The sequence below is a fragment of the Alosa sapidissima genome, chromosome 15 (assembly GCF_018492685.1).
Source record: "Alosa sapidissima isolate fAloSap1 chromosome 15, fAloSap1.pri, whole genome shotgun sequence".
NCBI lineage: Eukaryota > Metazoa > Chordata > Actinopteri > Clupeiformes > Clupeidae > Alosa > Alosa sapidissima.
Window position 1 is genome coordinate 20732856 of NC_055971.1, and position 21164 is coordinate 20754019.

The 21164-nt window shown below is 40.9% G+C and overlaps 1 protein-coding gene across 2 annotated transcripts in view; it reads left to right on the plus strand.

Annotated features, from left to right (window-relative positions):
- Positions 1-19911, plus strand: part of yap1 (Yes1 associated transcriptional regulator) — a 29113-nt gene extending 9202 nt beyond the window's left edge. The window contains exons 4-8 of one of the 2 annotated variants that reach the window (XM_042064755.1): positions 3872-3985; positions 13059-13234; positions 15249-15385; positions 16655-16767; positions 17129-19911. In XM_042064755.1, coding sequence (XP_041920689.1) covers positions 3872-3985; positions 13059-13234; positions 15249-15385; positions 16655-16767; positions 17129-17367 — 779 coding nt within the window. In that variant the 3' untranslated portion in view covers positions 17368-19911. The remainder of the gene's footprint in view (positions 1-3871; positions 3986-13058; positions 13235-15248; positions 15386-16654; positions 16768-17128) is intronic. The other variant, XM_042064756.1, reaches the window with a different exon arrangement.
- Positions 19912-21164: the final 1253 nt, after the last annotated feature.

Below are 21164 nucleotides of genomic sequence, written 5' to 3' on the forward strand. Positions count from 1 at the left end.
TTAGGTGAATGTACAGTCAATTTGTACAATTACTTTGGGGCAGGGATAGATAACTTGGTGTGATAGCTGAACCAGTGTTACACTCTGTAAAACGATTCATTCTGTATTCATATCTGGATATGCTATATAATTGGGTGAATCCAGATGAATCTGTGAGCAGATTTGAATTTGCTCTGCAGATCCGTCTGGCCACCATCCCATTCAAGCCCATATCTGAATCACCAAAAACCCAGGAACCAATCACAATCGTTTATCCTGCTCGGGGCGGGTTTTATACGATGACAGACAGAGGCGGATGGTTAGATGCACTGTTGAATACACCCAATGGCTCCACTGATGGCGCCAGTATTAAATAACATAGATGTCTTCTTTGGAACTGAGTAAATAATTGCATTTAAACCCATTGTTTACAAGAAAGATGTGTTTGCTTTACTTCAGAAAGTTTAATGTACCAGTTTAAGTGTAATTTCACTGCTGGTTACGCTCCTTGGAGATTGGAAGTAAAGGAGTCCCCAGGGGAGGGGTCCCCAGACCAATAAACTGTGATTTGTCAGTAGAGTCTAATGCTGGATATTAGCACTGTGAACTGAGTGTTTGGTGTGTCAGTGATATCCTTACTGGTTGCAGTATTGGATTGTCATTTGATCTGTTTGGCTGGTGCATCTCCTTTGTCATTTGTTTGTGTTCGGTTGAGTCCGAAAATGAGGCATGCTAGACCATTTTTCCTTTAGCTGTATGGCCATCACCACATTATGGACATCACGATCAAAAACACCACACAAACTAAGATAGTGAACACATAAAACTCCTTACTCGATTGCATTCAAAACTTCTATGGAAAAAGGAATAATACTTTGATTTAAAAATTGTTATTTACCAACACGTGTAACCTAGAGATGCGACCAGTTTATGAGGAAATAACATGTTCTTGTCATGTAAGACTCACCTTTCGGTAATAGTTGTCTCTCCAATATCTGTCAGTGTCTTTTAATCACTGATTATAGAGCCATATTAACTTAAGATATTAAAAACTGATCCATTACAATGATCTGGATAAAGGAAAATAGTTGATTGCCTTCACACTGTCTTCAAGCAAGATAATGACATTGTTTGAAAGGAATGAAGGCCAAAAAGAGTGGAAATTTTGGAAATAGCGCTCCCTTGCTTAACATTGTGGCTGAATATGGCACAAACCATCATGTTACCAGGGAGGAATAATTCATCCGGTGTGTAGGCCAATGGCTTGCAACAAAGTTGGCAGAAGCCATGGCCTGGGTATATGTCACATTTTGTGTGAAGGTGAAGTGTGATGGCAAGCTATGCTAATGCACAAAAGGTAGAATTCCACTGTGCCTCTAATTGCGGTAAAGCTACTATGTTGAGCCGAATTAAAACTCCCTAGGAAACATTGACATCCCTTATGGGCCTTCAATTAGCAGCAGTTGCATTTAGACATTGACGCATAAAAGCTAATTACTTTATGTAAGATTACTATAATAATCTACTGATCTTTTTACGTTGCATTCCTGCACATATTTTAGCTGTATTCTGTGTCGTAATAAACCATAAGTAACTCATTTGGGCTATATGAATGGCCCTACCTATCAAGCATGGTGTGCATTTTAGATGCATGCTGTGCTATGATATTCATGGCCGTGTTGCTTATGCGTTTTTAAGCCCTCATTTTTTTTAATGTTAGGTAAGAAGACAAAGTCTCCTTTCCAGTCAGCTGCAGCTCATCCAACCACATCATGATGGCTGATGTCTCCTCATTACCTGGGCCCAACGCCAAACCCCTTGTGCTGATGCTGTTGCCAGTACATAGCTATATCTCTTTGTATATCCAAAACTTACCTTTTTGTACAGAGTAGAAACTGACATAATATGTGTCACCTGCAGTATATTATAAGTAGCATGGGCTATGAGTATGTTATGTTTATATTTGAATGCATACTTATTTTGATGCCTGTTGTATGTCCTTTGTAACATGGGCACTTAAGGGTTTGGTTGGCAAGATGGACTTGACAGGCGGCCAGTGATGAAGGGGGCTAGGTTGGAATTGTAGGGCCGGAGACAGGCAATGAGACCTAAATGTTTACACGTTCTTCCTGATGTCAAGCTGAAGACACCAATTTTCATGGAATAATACTTTCCTTGTGGATTACTTTTTTTTCCTTCTTGATATGCCTCGCCGGCAATTGGATTACACATGTTTTTTGGGAAATATCAACCGAAGATTTCTTTTAATGTTGATTTTGCCTGGATTTTACAAGTAGGAATTTGAAAGATTGGCGTCAGCCTGTGATATTTTCAAGGTCACATTTTGCTCGTGATATTACAGTGGTTATTGAAGAAATTGGATCATCTTGTCTCCCGAACTTTTCAATTCTCAGTTAGTCCTTCAATATGGACGGATTATGTACAGGTCCCATAACAGAGGCACTTAACAGTTTACTTTATATCACAAAGCCTTGAGATCTGTATTTTTAGGCTCCTTGTGCAATATGTAAAACAACAAAGTTTGCAAGATAAATGAATTGACTCAATGCAGTGTCTTGTTTATTTATTGAACTGTTTAGAGACTAGAATGTTTGCAGCTTTGGAAAACACGTTTGTGTTCATGTGGTGAAGCCACCCTGTGCTCTTGTGTATAATCCTGAACTGGTGGGATAGGGCAAGCACTGCATTACAGTCTAATAACTGCATCTGACAATAAAAGAAATAGGTGGAACAAGCTGTTTATTGCCCTTGGGGAACAAAAGACGTCCATGCCCAGTGATGTAGGGATGGTTTGCAGATAGGCTGGCGGATAGAGTAGGGTAGAGAACAGAACTTCAAATAACAAAGCGCTCACGCGAGTGTCCCGCCCCATAACTTTTTTTCCCCCAGTGGGTTGTGCAGCAAAAGCAACATGGCGGCCAGCTGGAGCAAAGGCTAGAGCTGTGACTCACAATTCACTCCCCCCATCAGTTATTTTGCATGGTTACAGAGAACTCTCAGGAATGGGATGATCTGTTATCAAGTTCAGGTTGCAAATTCCTTCAAATGGCAAATTTTGATACGGGTCCGCTGTGCTACATGTGATGCATCCACTGTAGTCTGAGACAGGTGGCATTTCCCTGGAATATATTGAAAGCTACTGGATTAGGGTAACTCCCATTGTGGATGGCAAGATCATTTTGGGGCAATGACGACAGCAAATCAAACTCCAGTTCCACGGCTCTTTACCAAGTGACGTTAATATATTTTGCGCATCCCCAGAATTTCAAAGCAAAGCCTGTGGTTGCATTCATGTACAGGTAGATCAGGCAGATTGCATGATCCAAGCAGGAAAATCGTTTTGAATCATCATCTCTGCTAATGAACTATAATAATGATGAAGAAGGACAACTAGTACAACAGCTATCACACCAAGTCTCTACCCTGTTTCAAAAAACAAAAATTGCAACATGTCTTGAATCTGTCACAAAACTGACACCAAATGTGAATGAAAACTGCATTATATATTTAATTGTCTTCTTCACATCTTATAGGAATACAGGGATGTATTAATAGCTGCCCAACAGTCAATTTAGTTAGTTGAATTGCTGCTTACTACATGTAACACTGTTACAGCCATGCCGAAACTTCTAAAAAAAATTGTTTTTAAATTATTATGAAGTTATATTATCACTGTTAATAATAATGCTTTGAGATTCATCAATGTGTGTGAACACAGCATACAATTAAATGTGCAAAATATTTAACTTATATTCACAACAATATATTAACAACAACTTCAATCACCTGAGATATCTTATTTGCATATAGTCAGTATGGCATCCATGGACAAAACAAAACCCCTTGCCTTAAATGTGCTGCTTTCCCTCAGGTCCTCTTCCTGAGGGCTGGGAACAGGCAATCACTCCAGAGGGGGAAATCTACTACATCAACCACAAGAATAAGACCACCTCGTGGCTGGACCCCAGGCTGGACTCGCGATATGGTATTTTACTTCTCAAACTGCGCAGTTTTCTGGCTCTCTGCTTTCTTTTCCAAAAGCCATTTTGGTGCAGGTCCTGGTGCTATTTTTATTTTATTAGTACTTCCATCTTCTCTTCTCTTCTTCTCTTCTCTCCCCTTCTCTTCTCTTCTCTTCTCCTCTCTTCTCTTCTCTTCTCTTCTCTTCTCTTCTCTTATCTCTTTGTTGGCCTAAGTTAATCCCTCTGTGTGGTAGTAAGCTGACTGAAATGAAGGTAACTGCTTATGTCACTCTGATTTACTCACGCTCGAGGTGCTCCCATCACATCAGAGAGCAGTTCCCAGGGGAAGCGCTCCTCTCCCAGTCGTTCCCAGTTCCCAGTTGTATAAAAACCGCTAATTTGTGCTCCATTGGGGTAATAAGAACCATACTGACAAAGAATGCATAGAAAACATGACAAGTATTTGTAAATGTGCTGATTTCTAAATCACTCATAGAATATCCAGTTTAGAGTCGAACAATATGCACGAATACAATGTATTAATAAACATTGACAGACTTAAGTACAATAGTTTATAGTGCATAAAATAACCAAATAACCAATATCACCATATTTTTCTCAAATATGTTGTTTAAAATATGTTTTTCTCTGACCTAGCCTCTCAAATACATTCACTGGATAATTCTGGAATTAGCATTACAAAAGTATTATGATGCATTGTGTTTTCTTGTGGCGGGAGAGTGCGGCTCCAACCAGCTACAAACTGAGAGCCTGGTCACAATAGTGAAGGTCTTTGAAGATTTATAAGTTAACGCACAGGTCTAGTGGGGCACCACATCGTTCACATAATGAATGTGAGAATGGGCAGGGTTAGGGTCGGGGTGCTCTCTGTGTGTGTGTGTGTGTGTGTGTGTGTGTGCTCTTGTGTGTATGTGTGTGTTGGGGAGGTGGGGGGGGGGGGATTCACTCATATCCTGCCCTAGACAGGTCTTTAGGGAAACACTCTTGTTATGTTGACAGGGCCTTTTCCTCCGCATTCAGAAACCTGTTCACACACACACACACACACACACACACACACACACACACACACACACACAAACACACACACACACATTCACACACTCAAATGCACACTCAGGTGAAGGTTCCTCTGTGTGTGTTGCTGATATGTGGCTCAACAGTATGTCTCTCCGAAAAGGTTGCATTAGCTGTCAGCCGAGAGCTGAAAAGTGACAGAGCCCCTTTAAGCAGGCAGGATGGCCCCACCGCACACCCCTCCCTCCCGTCTCCCCCTTCATGAGATTCAGAGCAGAGCTCAGCAGCCCCCCCCCCCCCCCCCCCCCCCCCCTCCTCCTGTAGTGGACTTCCAGACAGAGCTGAACCATTGCCAGGCCTCTTTATTCTGTGGTTCAGCTCTTAATCTGTTCCAGACCTTTTCTGTCAAAGAGCTTCAGTGTGCGCTGAGAAGAGGGGGCAAGGAGAGGCGTGGCGACAGCGAGCAAGAGAGAAAGATGAAGAGAAAGACAGAGAAAGTGAGCAGGAGAAGGGAAAGACAGGGAGGGGCATGAAAGGGAAATACCAATGGGATACGTGGCTTCCCCCCCCCCCCCCCCCTACTCTTTAAGATGGTAAGAGGTGGAGAGGGGAGAACAAGGAGTGGGTTGCGCTGGAGCCCCTTCATAGAGAGCATTTCCTTTTGTAGTGTGGAGGAAACAAACATTAAATATCCCAGCACACACACACACACACACACACACACACACACACAAACACACAGTTCAGTCAGTCTCTAGGCAAATTTCTGCAACATACTCTGAGATTCTGCTTTGTTTGAAGCCAAATGTTACTTAAATTGTGAAAGTCTGTTTGCTTGGTGATGCCATCATGCGATATTTCTGGTACAATTGCGATGGTGGTGTCTGGTGTACATCCGTCAACTGTGACTGTCACGCTTTAGTGAGATCTCTTAAAAAGAACTGAGGAAGGGCTTATTTCAGGACTTGCAATGTCTGAACTCCCTTAGTCTACTTCTGAGTTTTAAACACATTCAGTGCTGGATTTCTGCCACTGTGCCAATTTCTGACACTCATTTGATGTCTTCTAAGAGAATCTGTTAGCTTATATGTGTCACTGATTGATATGCCAGTGGTTGCAGAATATTTTTTAACAATTGTGAACTGAATTTAGTTACTTCCTTGCCTTTGATTCATCCCTTTTTAGACAGACAAGACATCAATATCTGCACTTACAATATGTGTTTTGATTAATTTATTTAATGATGAGGTAATTTGAATGAACTGAATTGGAAATAATATAAATGAGTCTGTTTAATCCTCACGTCCGTTAGCTGTGGCTATAGTTTTCTGCTCCACAGACAGAGACAATGCAATAAAACTCAAGATGACCTTTTGAACTGTGGTAACTTGAAATCATCCTCTTCTTCAACCACACACACACAAACACACCTTAACCCCCCCCCCCCTCTCTGGACCTTTAGATGTGTATTCCAAAGCAGATTACTATGTAACACTTTTGTCACACAACAAAGGAGCTAAATCTCTGGAAAGTGTTAGTCCTGCTGATTGTCTCATTAACAGACATTTACAGACACAGGGCTGTGGCTTCAAAATGGAAATGCCAGGGAAAAAACAGCAGGCCAATTCTTCAAAGTTGCCCATTTGACTCTGTGAGGTGAAGTTGGAAAAAGGTTGAGACATGGAGGAGACTGACCAAAGCTAAATTAATTAGCTCTCGGAGTGGTGTCAGGCATGACTAATAGAATAGCCTTATAATCCCCTCAGAAGCCTCAGATGTGATTAACACGACAACTTTTCACAATGCAAAAGATCCTAGAACATGTTTGCTAAGAAGGCCACTCAGTAAGAGACAAGTATTCCTGTGCCTCCTGTGCCATTCAGGCCCAATACCCTTTCACACTAGAGTTTTTAAGTGATGCTCAGTTGACCCAGTTAAGCCCGACGAGAAGTTAGGAAAAACAGTGCAAACAAGATATTCTGTTGTGGCACAACAAACCTGATGGTTGAGAGTATTACTAGATACTGAACAGTCTTTTCGCCTTAGGATATGATTGTGATGATTTCTTTCTTTACAAATATAAACAAATACAATAAGGCAAACTGGCACAGAATCAAGAAGAAAGTGAATCATTCATTCCCTATTTTGCATGAGGGAACATTTGTAAAATAAATAAAAGCCATTAATTCGAGAATGATGCACTATGGAGCTGCAACAACAAACAAAACACCCAGATTACACCAATATATATTTCAAACTTGTTCTCCAGTGCAATGGCAGCCTATAAATACCTCAGCCATGTATGAAGACAATTACTGGAGCTTGTGTGGAGGCCACAGTGTCCACAACAACTTGAGCATTGGATGACCATCGGAAGTCATTTGTGGCATTTGGCAAGGAGGCTAAGCAGTATCTGTTGAGTATATGCACGAAGCAGGCAGTGATTTATTTGTGTCAGGGTTGTTGAGGAGAAAGCATTGGTTTTTGCTCACATAAATAGTTTGCAGGACAATTATAGCATTATGCGTATTGTATATGATTCAGATTTAGAATTGTCACCATTTGAAGTGTCGCCATTTGACCTAATAGTCATGCCTCTTCTTGCATGATGTATTATATTTTTGGGGGCCTTTTGCCTTTATTTAGACAGGACTGTGAATATCAACAGGAAGCGAGTAGGAGAAGAGAGATGGGGTTGGATCGGGACCACAGGTCGGACTGCTCAAACCTGATTTACCAACCTGGGTCAAAATTATTTGTGGTAAAGGTTCAGATATTTAGCTCCTTAACCCTTAAAGGAGTACCGTCACACCGGTGTGACGGGAATGTTGAGAAATGAACGTTCTAAAGAATATCTGGGTTCATTGAATTCAACATAGAATTTTAGAACCTTCAATTGTTGCGGAACTTAGAACGTTCAAAAACCTACACCTTTAAGGGTTAATGGCACTGTGGCCTATGAGAAGACCCGGGCAGTTATCGGTCATGTGCTGTTTGTCTGTGCCTCTGCTATCGTAACACTTGAACACAGAAGTTGGCACCTTGTTGGTGGGTGCACAGTGATGTCAGCTTTGCGAAGCACTCAGCTTTTCCAGTGTACTTGTGAGCCAGCAGTGAGTCATTACTGCATTCACTCCCGGCTGACTCCATTTAAGCAGACGCTTTTGACATAAAGAAACAAAAAAAACGCATGGATAGTTTTCTGTGTCTGATATCAGTGTATATCAAAGCAACAGAGAGCCAGGAAAGCACTGACTGTTCCAATAATACCTAGATAGACCCTTCGTAATTGTTGGTACTTGTTATTGTTGCTGAATGTGGTCAGACTGTTTTCAGCATGGGATCTTGTTGCCAAGCTAGACTTTCAAGCATTCTGCTGATTTTTTCCGGACCAAAGTTGGGCTCAGTCTGCCATTATTTTCTGTCCTGATTTTATATTCTTACCAGGCTCAAGACAAGCAACTCTAGAGTGCACTATAGACAAAAGTATTGGGAAACCTGCCATTAAACCCACAGGAACTTTGATGATATCCCGTTCTTAATCCATAGGTATTAATATGGAGTTGGTCCCTCTTTTGCAGCTGGAACAGCTTCCACTCTTTTGGGAAGGATTTCCACTATATAGTGCAGTGTTTCCCACAGAATTGAATTCTATTGGTAGGTTTGCAGAATAAACTCGAATGCAACAGTTTTTAACAAATTAACTGCAGCGCGGTTATGATTCTAACCAGATTTAAGCACAATTTAGTACAACCTGGAAAATCATTGTGTGGTGGTGGTCAATGTTGATATTGTGGTGGGCCGCCACAAATAAGTCAATGTATGGGAAACACTGTTGTGCGTGTGTGGTGTGTGTGTGTGTGTGTGTGTGTGTGTGTGTGTTGGAACAGCCATGCACGTTAGGTGAAATATTTTAATCAGATTCAATCACTTATGTTGCATTTATTCATATCTGGTGCATTGAACATATTGGCAGCAACAGTTGATTGTTAGATATGTATAAAGATCGCCCCATTCCCCCGAAATCTGTGTTAGACTGGTGTTCTGGAAATGTAATATTCTGGTTAGGACTCTTTCGAATAGTCAGAAGTTAAATATTGGCTAAGGTGTTGGAGGAGCTCCCTCAGCAGCCTTGGGACCAGGGCAGTGCGTCGAGTCAGTCTGTCTCGCCTTTTCTTACAGATTTACGCTCGCAAACACCCCTGCATTGTGGGATTGCGGCCTCAGCGCACCCTCTGAGATTTGTGACGATAAAGTCTGTTGTTGCAAGCTCGTCGTGTCACAGCAGAGCGTGAACAAGATTATTGCAGGGCGGCTCAACCTGTGCTTTTCTGTGTGCGTTGGAGAGAGGAGGACCTCTCCCTCCCTACCTCGCCTGTAGTTTCCCTGCTCAGGGCCTCTCTTTTCAGCAAGCCTTCTCATGTCTAGAATGGCCGTGGGGTGAACCTGCCCTTGTGGCTTATCCAAATACGCAAGACTGACTCTGCCTGGATACTGTTTTGTTTTCTTTCTTTTTCTTTTTCCTCTCTCTCTTGCACTATCCCCCCCTCACCCTCTCCTCTCCAAAAAAGATTATTCAATCACGGAGAAAGTCTAGAAATGGCCTCTGGTGTTGCTGCAAGACTTCAGTTGTTGTTGTTGAACCGCAGTACTGTATTTGCCTCTAAGCGCTGCAGTTCCAAGAGCTACTTCGGCACTGAGCTGCAAGCCAGATACAGTGGTTTCATATCTATGGGAGATAAGGCCCAGAAAAGGCACACACTCCCACAGTGTAAAGCAATAGAGAAGGGGGGGGGGGGTGTTGTGTGTGTGAAAGCTTGGGGTAATTTTGGAGGTGAGGGTCTGTTTGTGCGAGTGGAAGGGGCATTATGTGGGAAAGGGGTGTGAGGAGGGGCCCTGTGTGTTGGGGGAGGGGTAGGTACGCACAGTGCTGGTAAATGGGTTGAGGCTTATCCCAGCGTTCCCAGGCTAGCCCTGAGTGTTGCTGTATTCACAGTATGATAGTGTTAGTCCACTGATTGATGATGAAAAGAACAGGGAGGGCCAGTACAATATCCCTCAGACAACACGGTTTTGTATTGTTATATAACTTTTTATGACTCTCATTGATTTCTGCAGTCCATTTAATTTTTATTTCACACAGAAACTTTAGAATTTCTAGTTAAAAGCATTTTTCATAATTTTCCATTTTCATCAAATCTTTACTCAAACAGTGATTAATATTGTAAAGCCTTTAAGAGATGCATTATTAGCTTGTGAAAGGAAAGAAATCCCAATAGTTGAAAGGATTCACTGTACTTTTAGCTTTGTAGGAAAAGTGTAGGAGAAATGAATAGATCACCTTCTGCATTTACTACCACACAATTACCCAGTAATGTAAAAGAGAATATAAGAAAATATAATTGTCTGTTAATTTTGTAAAATATTTAATATTGTTATGTAAAATAATATAACACTATGTTAATATTTTGTGATTATTATACATTATGTTAGTTTCTTTAATGTCTAAAGATTAAACTTTGATCACCTTATGAGAGGGTCAGACATGTCAACAATAATTCTTCTAATAAGTTCAAACTTTTAATCAATATGTTTCAAGCAAAATTAATAGATTAATCTTTCTGTTATTGCATTCCACCTCATATACAACATTCCCTAACCAGTTAGGGCAAAACACCATGGCCAAAACAAGCATGCCATTGGTTCATTGGTTAAGTGTGAATATCTTAAGCCACAATCAGAGCCCTTGGCTAAAATGTTTTCTTCCACCATGAGCCTTAAAATGACAATTTCCACTCATGAAAAAATAATTGGTGTGTGTGCGCTTAGCATTCCTGAAAACATTGAGAAACCCAGGCTGTATAACTCACAGGAGCCGCAGTAACACCACTGGGCTACAAAGGAAATGCAGTCTTTCCGGGGCTGTCTGTCATCGGCTGTTTTAATGAAGTTCTGCATCCTCTTTCAGGCAAGAGATGGTGGTCCTCAACCCAGGCCTTATGACATGAATTGAGTCATTGTAATAGTATATGTAATAGCCCCTGGGCAGGATTACTGACTGGGCACATGGCTTGGGGCCCCATACCACCACAGGCTTCTGATCAGCCATTGTTTACTCATTTCATTATTATGCAGAAAGCTTAAGTGCAGCCCTATTAAACAATGTGCAGTTTCCAACAAAAACTTTTTGGTGTCGTGTAGATACCACATAATTTTTGCCTGAGTTACCTACAGTATTTATATGCACGCCCCTTATTGGTGGTTTCATAATTTTGGACGTGACTCATTAGTTTATACTGGACAAACCACTTGGAGATGTGGAAAATCAAGACCTCAAAAATGGGAGTGCGAGTTTATTGTTCTGCATGACTGTATGACAAAAGCATGTGTTCCTGTCAGGAGTCAAGTTAGGTGACTTCGTCCCTCTTTGTCTTTCCAGTGCAGTTTTTGCCATAAAACTAATGAATATGCATTACAGCAACCGAGTAGTCACTTAAAGAAACCAAAGGGAAGTGTCTTGAACCTAGTGTTTATCTCCTGCTGAACCGGTTTGACTAGTAGAACTGTTAATACATGTCTCTGAATGAGGGGAGTTGGCTTAGGTGCCTTGGGCGTGTCTCCAGACTATCTTAAACATAACAATAGAGGGTGTTAGGACATGTAGGAAAGCCTTTGGCTAGCCATAAAGATGCTAATATCAGTCAGGACAGCACATGCAAGAAATAGACGCACAAAAGTTTCTTATAGGGGGGAGCTATGAACACTTTCCTCAAAGCGGTCATGTCATGATCCTCTTGTCAATCAGCCAATATTCATAAAGCCTATTTGACTTCTTAGAGCCTTCAGGCCCCTTTATTAGAGCATAAACGTGGCCCATATGTCTTTCAATGAAATCAGCAAGATGAAACTGAATTTGGATGTCAAGGAATTTACATCCATCAGCTAAGTGATGTCCCTGTGACTCATCAGTGATAATGAAGTTTAATTACGTGTTATTAAATATAACTTTGGAACATTGATTAGCTACAGTTCTGTAAATGTTGTGTTCCCTATAAAAGCTTTGTGATGGTACTAAAGGGGTTATCAAAGGTAATTTCTTTTGTATATTTCTGACCACAGTGTCAGTAAATGGACCTAAAATGCGATTATTAATGTCAGATTCAAACTGTGAACACTGTTTACGTTTGGAATCTAACAACGTGCACTGCTGTGGACATACTGAAGACCTCAGTTAATAATAGCACCCAAATATTATTGTTTCAACACAAAGTGTAAACATCATTACTTCAGCAGAGTAGGTATTTTGTGTTGTTTTTGGCCACTTCTCAACTCAAACACGGCTAGATGTCTAATCAAGATCAAGCGAGCAGTGGAGTTAATGGAGTAAGATGCATTGAGGTTCTTTAGTTTCTTACTTTGATTATTACTATGACCAGTAAAAGGTGTAGGCTAGATGGAAAGTGTAACAATTTGTCAGGTGAGCAAGCGCTGCTCATTTCAGCAATAGTGGTTTACAGTGTTCTATAAGAATGAACTAATCGACCCCACGAGCACATAGGCTAAAGCAAGCTTTTACCTTAAAGTTGTGCTTATAACTTACAGAAAATGAGGACTGCTGCTTGACCAAAAGATGCTTTGAAGCATGCTATTTTTAAGCAATTCTTTGGTATTGAAGTTCAGTGGATTCACATGTCTCCATGTGATGCAGTAGGAGGATTTGTCATAGTTAACCTACTGTTTAGATTAGGATGACAACTTCCTCTTCTAACCTAACATGATGAATGGACTTCATGAGCTTATGACTATGTACTTGTATTATACAGCTGTGTGTGTGTGCGTGTGTGTGTGTGTGTGTGTGTGTGTGTGTGTGTGTGTGTGTGTGTGTGTGTGTGTGTGTGTGTGTGGCAAATATAACATTTCACTTGGTTGAATTACCCCTGTTCATATGGACTCATCTAGTCCCACTCATCTGATACAGGGTTCAGTAATGAGACAGAGCAGCCTCTTCCTCACAGATCTTAATGGATATTGTTTCCTTCCTTCCTTCCTTCCTTCCAGCCATGAACCAGCAGCGCCTGTCCCAGAGCACCCCGGTCAAGCAGGGCGGTCAGCTGCCCTCCAGCCCCCAGAGCGGCACGCTGGGAGGCAACAGCCAGATGCGTCTACAGCAGCTCCAGATGGAGAAGGAGCGACTGCGGCTCAAGCACCAGGAGCTGCTGAGGCAGAGACCCCAGGTCAGCACGCCCCACTGGTCCCTGAGCTTTGGAACATATATGTGATTTGATCGCAATATACTGTATTATATATTTATTTATGTATTTATTTAAATAAATCATGTTCATATTGTTTGTGTTTGGGTTAGGGTAGGGTATTGGAAGGTAGCTTTTCTTTGAGGGGGTGATGTTTTAGGTGCAATAGCTCTGTGTGTTCGGTCTGAAATATTTATGTTTCAGTGACTTAAATATAGCTGTCGTAGTAATGCAAACAGCAACCCTGATTGTGCAAGTGCACTCAAAGACATGATTGTGTTTGGGCTATAATGCAAGCCAAGACCCCTGAGCTTTGCGAGGCTTTGTCAAAACTAGTTCTGAACATGTTGAAGTTAACAACCATAGGAAACCTACGCCCATTCATGCTTTTATTAGAGATGGGGAGAGAGGTGTGTATGTTTGCTTCCTGACACAGAAATGTTCCATTAAAAGAACTCCGTTTACTACGACTGCAGACATTTCTGTAATGGAGTGGGCGTGAGATATGACTAGACGGTGTGTTTGTGCAGTGGGGCTGGAGAGTGGGGAATATAAGGAAAGACAGAGGTGTTTGGGGACGTGAAGAGTGTTCTATAAGAAGTCCCTGCAGGAAGTGAAATAGATCAAAGGTACTACAGGGATCCGCTGGGATGGTGTGGTAGATACTAGAGGTGGGTGAAATAACATACTAGAAAGTTAAAAGTTGCCGCCAATTCAAAGCCACTTGCTCTTGTTCCTTGTTAGATTTTTTGAATGAATCCCTCGAGTTGGTTCCCTGTCTCATCACTCGTTATTTCTGTAAGACATTTACACTTGCATTTAGTCATTTAGCTGATGCTTTTATCCAAAGCGGCTTACAACAATCAAGGTAAAACAAAGGTGCGGTGCCACTAGGATATTGTTCATGCAGCCATACTACTTCCATGGAATAGGAACAGTTCAAGCAAAGTCAAGGGAGGGGGAAGAGGGATAGTCAGGAGGATAGGGAAGAAGATAGTGTTAAGTGCTAGATTAAGCATGTCAAGTTGTCCGTAGTGCTAGGAGTACATGAAGTATAATTTCCAAGAATATGCCGTGATGGTGCAGATAGTGGCAGTGGTGGTGATTTTATGGTGAGCTGTCCCTTTAAGTAATAATTTATATGAGCGTGACCTTACAAAGCATACTACCTCTGAGTCACAACTGCCTTTTTACTAAGACGTCCTGTACAGTGGTGAGATATGTTCCTGCTTGAAGTGTCATGAAGGATGTTTATAGAAAGTGTGTTTCACAATCATTCGTTGAAATGAGAACCAGATTTGTTACTCCTTGGCCAGGGATGGGCTTTGTGCTTGCATTCAGAAACGTCATGCCAGAAACCACGTTTAATTGTTTTGGTCTCTGGATTCTCGCCCCATTTTCTCTCTTTGAACGGGTTCCTTTTGTTTGGGGAAAAACAAGACTGGTAAGCCTTTTTTGGTACAACTGGATGTTTACAGTGATGACCTTTGACATAAGTGCTTGGCCAGGTTTTAAATCTTCTGTACCTGTTTTGCCTCTGTCCTTTCAGATATGTTTGGGAAGAAGGCCCAAGTGTATTGCAATCACTACATGCATTTAACACCAATATTTGGAACAGAGGGCTATTTCCGGTTACAATGTCTAGACCAGGCTTTAATTGATTCCATGTCGATTTTGAAGTGCCACAGACAAAAATCATGATTTCAAGGGGGGTTGCAACCAATACTGCCAGCTAACCCCACAGAAACAGTCCATTCTAAGAGTCATGAAACCTCTCCTCAATGGAGGCTCTTCCCAAGCGCCTGTGTGTATTTTCCTCACTTGTCTGACAGGCTATTGCTTCTCACATGTTGGTTGCCTGGAACTGGAAAGTGATTTCCTCTCCCTGACTGTGTCTGCACACACAGTGAACGTACAACATAATTAAACTTAAACATTTGTGTTTGTATAACGTTTGTCCTGGAACTGTTTTGTTTGAACATGGCATTTGCGCCCACAGGAACTGGCTCTGAGAAACCAGCTTCCCACCAGCATGGAGCAGGACGGACCAGGCACCCAGAACCCTATCTCCTCCCCGGGCATGGCTCAGGAAGCCAGGACCATGACCACCAACAGCTCTGACCCATTCCTCAACAGGTGAGGGGCCAGGGAGGTGTTAGGACGTTGTCTGCATAATAGCAGACTAGTCTATTTTATGTAAAGATAGCGAATATTCTATTTTATGTATTTGACTTTTTAAACATTTTTTTTAAACTATTGCCCTTTTATGCTTTTATTGCTCTATTATTCTTTGCTTTTGTTTATGTAAAGCACATTAAATTACCCCTGTGTATGAAATGTGCTACATAAATAAACTTGCCATGCCTAGAAGACATACATAATATAGTCGCCTTGAAGTTTGGCCTATGTATAATTGTACAATACTTTAAAAGCTTTATTGAATTTTAATATAAACTAGTACTGGCTTTGTAAATAACTTTGGAGCCAGAATCAGTCACTTAAAAAATGAATGAAAAGTGCTCAAATTTCAGTATAAAAATATGACGCATATAAACAGTATAACCAACTAGAAATCCAGCAATAAACTGAAAACTTTACAAACCCTCACATGGCAATGAATCATTTGGGGTCAGGAACACGTCATGCGTCCCTCTAGTGGACATTTTGTGAAGTGCATGTTTATTTAATCAACAGTGAAATTAGTCATTGGCCTCATGTGTTTTTTATTTTTTTAAAACCTGGGAACCAACAAGGAGGCAAAAAAGCATGGATCGGCAACACACTATGGCCTTCTGCCCTGTAGAGTGTGATTGCCACTCAGAACTCTTCCCCTGTGCTGAGGTATAAAGAAACCCCAGTGCGTTTCATCACAGTCCTTGTTTAACAAGGAGAAGGGCAAACGGTACGCAGAGCCAGCTGCGTTGGGTCTGGTCTGTGAACAGGACAGTGTGCCCTACAACCTCTCGCCCTGCCGGCCTACATGCACACAATGGCCTCATTCATGTTACCTCTCCTCCGTTCAGCCTGCCCTGCACATTTCACTCTGCTAGCACTAGTTAGCCAGTTAGTTAGCTAATATTTGTTATAGGCCCTTCTCATTTTATGGTTGCATTGGTCTGAGACATTGAGTCTCAGTCAGAGTCTCTTTAAAGTGACTGATTCTGCTTTCAGTAGAATTTTGTTTTAGAGATTTTGTGATTTTTAAAGATTGACCTTTCTCTGAATGTTGGCTCATTTTGTAGTATAGTCTTTAGTCCATAGTCTTTGGATAAGTTACCCGTATGAAATCTTTATCTCAGCACAATACTGTTAACTGAGCTTTGATCTTGGTTGAAAATGTAACCTTTGCTTTGTTTTGTGTGTGTGTGTGTGTGTGTGTGTGTGTGCGTGTGCGTGTGCGTGCAGTGGGACCTACCACTCCCGTGATGAAAGCACAGACAGCGGCCTGAGTATGAGTAGTTACAGTGTCCCCCGCACTCCAGATGACTTCCTCAACAGTGTGGATGAGATGGAGACAAGTAAGTTCCTCTGGAACACTTCCCCAGCACTGACACATGACTCAGACTCACATTTTAGCATGATTCAGTTAATGCGTTTCTAACTCTAACTTCTAACCTCAACTTGCCTGTAGTTTGTATTGACATAATTTGTTATTATGTTTTGATATTGTTGTCATGTGTTGTCATGTTTTTTACAGTCAACCTTTTAACTGCAGTGTTTTATGACAACATACTAATATGGCTCTCTGATTATAAGCTTTAACTGTATTAAAAACTGACATGAAGACAGTGGATTAACCGAGCCAGTTGATTGCATCAGGTGTGTGTTTATATCTTAGCTGTTTGTTACTGACTAAGCCTCCATGTTTTGCCTTGTCAGGTGATTCCCTGGGACCTGCCTCCATGGTGACACAGCCCAACCGTTTCCCTGACTACCTGGATGCTATGCCCGGGACAGATGTGGATCTGGGCACCCTGGAGGGAGAGAGCATGGCCGTGGAGGGCGAGGAGCTCATGCCCAGCCTGCAGGAAGCGCTCAGCTCCGACATCCTCAACGACATGGAGTCTGTGCTGGCCGCCACCAAGATCGACAAAGAAAGCTTCCTCACATGGTTATAGAATCAGCATGGGGTCACAACACCGCCGACACTCTCTCTATCTCTCAATGCTCAGAACTGCTGCCGAGTCAATTTTGTGAAGGATGCCGAAACCGCTTTCACAATAGAACAAAAAAAGAGAGAGACTTCACTCTATGGATATGTTTGTTATTTTGTCATTCATCACTCATGGCCAAACTTGAGATATTGAGTTTAATGTTATGGTCTATCTTGTTTTCTTCTTTTCTATATTATTTAGTTTTGTCTGTATCCTCAAGGCTGGCCCATGAACAGACAATGAAAGGAGAAATGTCCAAATGCGTGCTTCAGTCGCAGAGGGGTTGGGCATTACCTGTCTCCTCAGGCGATAGCAGAAACATATATCACGCAAAACACTACAAACACTTCTGAAAATACAACCTACAACTCTCTCTCTCAAGCACACACACACACACACACACACACACACACACACACACACACACACACACACACACACACACACACACACACACACACAGAGAGAGAGGTAAAAAAAATACATACAAACACATGAAGATGGGATAGCTATACTTCATATCCTGTACTATCCTGTACTGTCTGCCATCTCATTTGTTTTGCATTGTTATTTCTTGAGAAACCAAAAGATCTTTGTCAATGAGAGACAGAACCTCCGTAAGGCAGATGAGGTGGAGTAAGGTTGTGGTCATGTCCGGCCCAATCGTTTGAATTAGTAACACAAGACAATGGAGGATGCAGCCGGTTCCCCTGTTTGGCAGTGCCAGCAAGGAGTTTGATCCAAGTCTTTTTTGTATTTCTGTGGAGAATTCAGTTCCAGATTGCTGCATTACTGTGTAAAGCATTATATTGTTTTATTGGTCGTATTGAACATTTGCCATTCAACACTACTCTTCTACTACTAATCATTATTTTCAATAATCAAATATACTTCCTTAAAGTTTTATTAAAATGTATTTTGGGAATTAGGGATGTTATATTTTCAAATGAAGCTTAGCCTCTATATATCAGTCTTATTTAAACCTAATTTGCTAGGTTACCTTTTTAGTACTGCTTTTATCAGTTAATGGCATTGCGTATAGATCGATGAGCTTTTCTGCTTGAAACACTAAAACACTAAATATATATATATAGATTTTTTAATAAACAGGGTCATAACTCCTATACAGTTAAGCAATACTGAATAGATCAAACTGAGAAGTTTTTCTCATTCACCAACTCATATGGAGTTATTGTCCTAGTATGCCTTTTTAAACGCTTTTCTGCCATCAGCCTGTTGCTAATTGCTAATATACTCCTTACATGTCTAGAAAATATTAAAACGCTAGTAGAAAAATGAAAGACATCAGACAATTCAGACGGTATTGGTTGTGTCAAAACTGAGCTTGTCTGATATAAACTCCTGGCAAGAGTAGTTTTAAGAAGATGGTCCTGATATGTTTATGTTGGTTAGGGAGCATGTCATGATGGGTAGTGGTGTAGAGTAGCAGTTAGCTGGAACTTGACTGGCCATTGTGATAAAGGATCATAGTTGGTCTGGGTATATTCATTGTGAACCATTAGCTATGATTTCTGTAAAAAGAAAAAAAAGAAAAAGTCCAAGCTTCCAAAGACTGTGTTTTGTTTTGTGTAGTCATATCCTTACGAACAAAAGTGAACGAATAATTGTTAATATTCTTCACAGAATACAAAATGCATAAGCTAATGAAAATTATATGGCCTGGGTACAAAAGAAATGTATCTACAACCAGAACCTGCCTTTCTACAAAGGCTGTAGTGAATGAATGAAGTGTAGTGAACAAGTTATTGATTAATTCAGAGATTCACAATGTAGTTTACATTTGGAGCGTGAGAACACTACAGCATCAGATCACTGGCAACAGTATCACAATTGCTTCCTATATTCAGAGAATATGAGTATTATGAAATGTCTGTTTACATAGTGATTTTACCCGTTGCATTTATTAATTATTTGTCTCAATTATGTGGGTGCATATTTGTGATTATTTGAACAGTCATGCAACCCAGTTATACTGCAGAAAGATTTACTCAGATTTTTATATTAACTCACAAAGAGGTGCAGCAGCAGCAGCATTGTGTCTAGGGACAAAAATGTTTTGCTATAAAAATGACATTTGCTTCCTGTTTGCAGCTAGAGCAAAATACGTTGTTGATGGACATTCATCAGTGTTGGAAAGAACAATGTAATGGAAAGTGATTTTTATAAATCATTGGTACAGTGGTGATATTTTGTGCTTGCAGAAAGTTTAAGTAAGAAAAGGTATTTGTCACTGAAACATGATTTCACTTCTTAGTTAGTATGTAACTTCCAGAATATAGTAATTATGGACTATTTTAGTGTATTAATCACGCAAGGTAAACGATTTGTATTTAGATGATCCTAAATGCACATACAATTCATAGACATGATCTCTTCATTCTTTTTTAATAGGCTTTGTGCATGTATGGTAGGACCTTAAGTTCTGTTACACTCTTTATATAATACTTTTTAAATTGGCCTGGAATAAAGTATATACTTTGTGTTAAATTCTGTTTGCTCTTGTTCAATCAAATGAATGTCTTCCTTTATTGTGCTGAGAGCAGTGGGTGAATAGCTACATTACTGCATTATTCTGCTTTATACAAAGGCTCTGGTAATATTTGGCTCGATGGTGTTTTAAGCTGTCACCGTCGACTTCAAGGCAGGGCTGCGATCGTCAACTTCAAGGCACCTAACCTTAACCCTAACCCTTGCCTAACCCATGCAGCGCTGCCTGGAAGACGACGTTGGGGGCTTAACACACCTAATAGGTCTGCTGACATATCTAATGATTAAGCCCTGATTTACTTATGGCTTAAGTGTTGAAACATTTGAAATTGTGATATCTTTTCTTTCACAAATAATATGTTGATTTAATACATTGTGAAACCAGCATCCTGGGGTTATCAAAGTCTTTTGAAAAAAAAAAAAAAATCATAAGTGACCTCCATGCTAAAATATTTTAATGGCCTATAAAAAGCAGTTCTTGTCACTTTGCCTGGAATCGCCTGGTCAGATGAAGTGAAAATTGAGCTTTTTGCCAACAAACACTCAAGGTGGGATAGGAACACATAGAAGGCTAGTGAAAAGAACCCCATGCCTACTGATAACCATGGTGGAGGGCATATGGGCTGTTTTTATTTCAAAGGCCCTGAGAACCTCATTACGGTAAATCATGAGCTCCATGAAATACCTGGACAATCAAAAACGGTCAAGACTCCAAAAGTGGGTCATGATAGGATCACCAAGCAGGTCAATGATCCAAAATATACAGTATGTCCAGATCAACAAAAAAATGGCATTATTGACTCAGGCTTCTGCCACTCCCATCCCAGTCCCCTGATCTGAACTCTATAGAAAACCAGTGGGGTGGCTTAAAGAGGAGAATGCACAAGAACCTAGAAATCTGGATGATCTATATTCTGTGAGAGGAGTGGTCTCAAATTCCTTGCTTTGAATTTTCTATTAAGGGATGTCAAAGCGGAAGACTACAAGCTGTTTTATTGGTAAAGTATTACATACAGGGTGCCAATAAGTGTGGTACGTGTTTCTGTTAAAAATAGTTATTTCCCTAGCCTGGCGGGCCATCCTATATCATTGAAATGTACAGGCTGAGCAAATTAATTTGCCGCCGCTAGGGTGCGTCTAGATTTCTAGGCTATTATTTCCCCACTCCGAATGCATTTTTTCCCCTCATTGTTATCAGTGTGACACTAAGATAAATTGCTAAATGGTGTTTTTTTTTTTTTTTTTTATCCCTT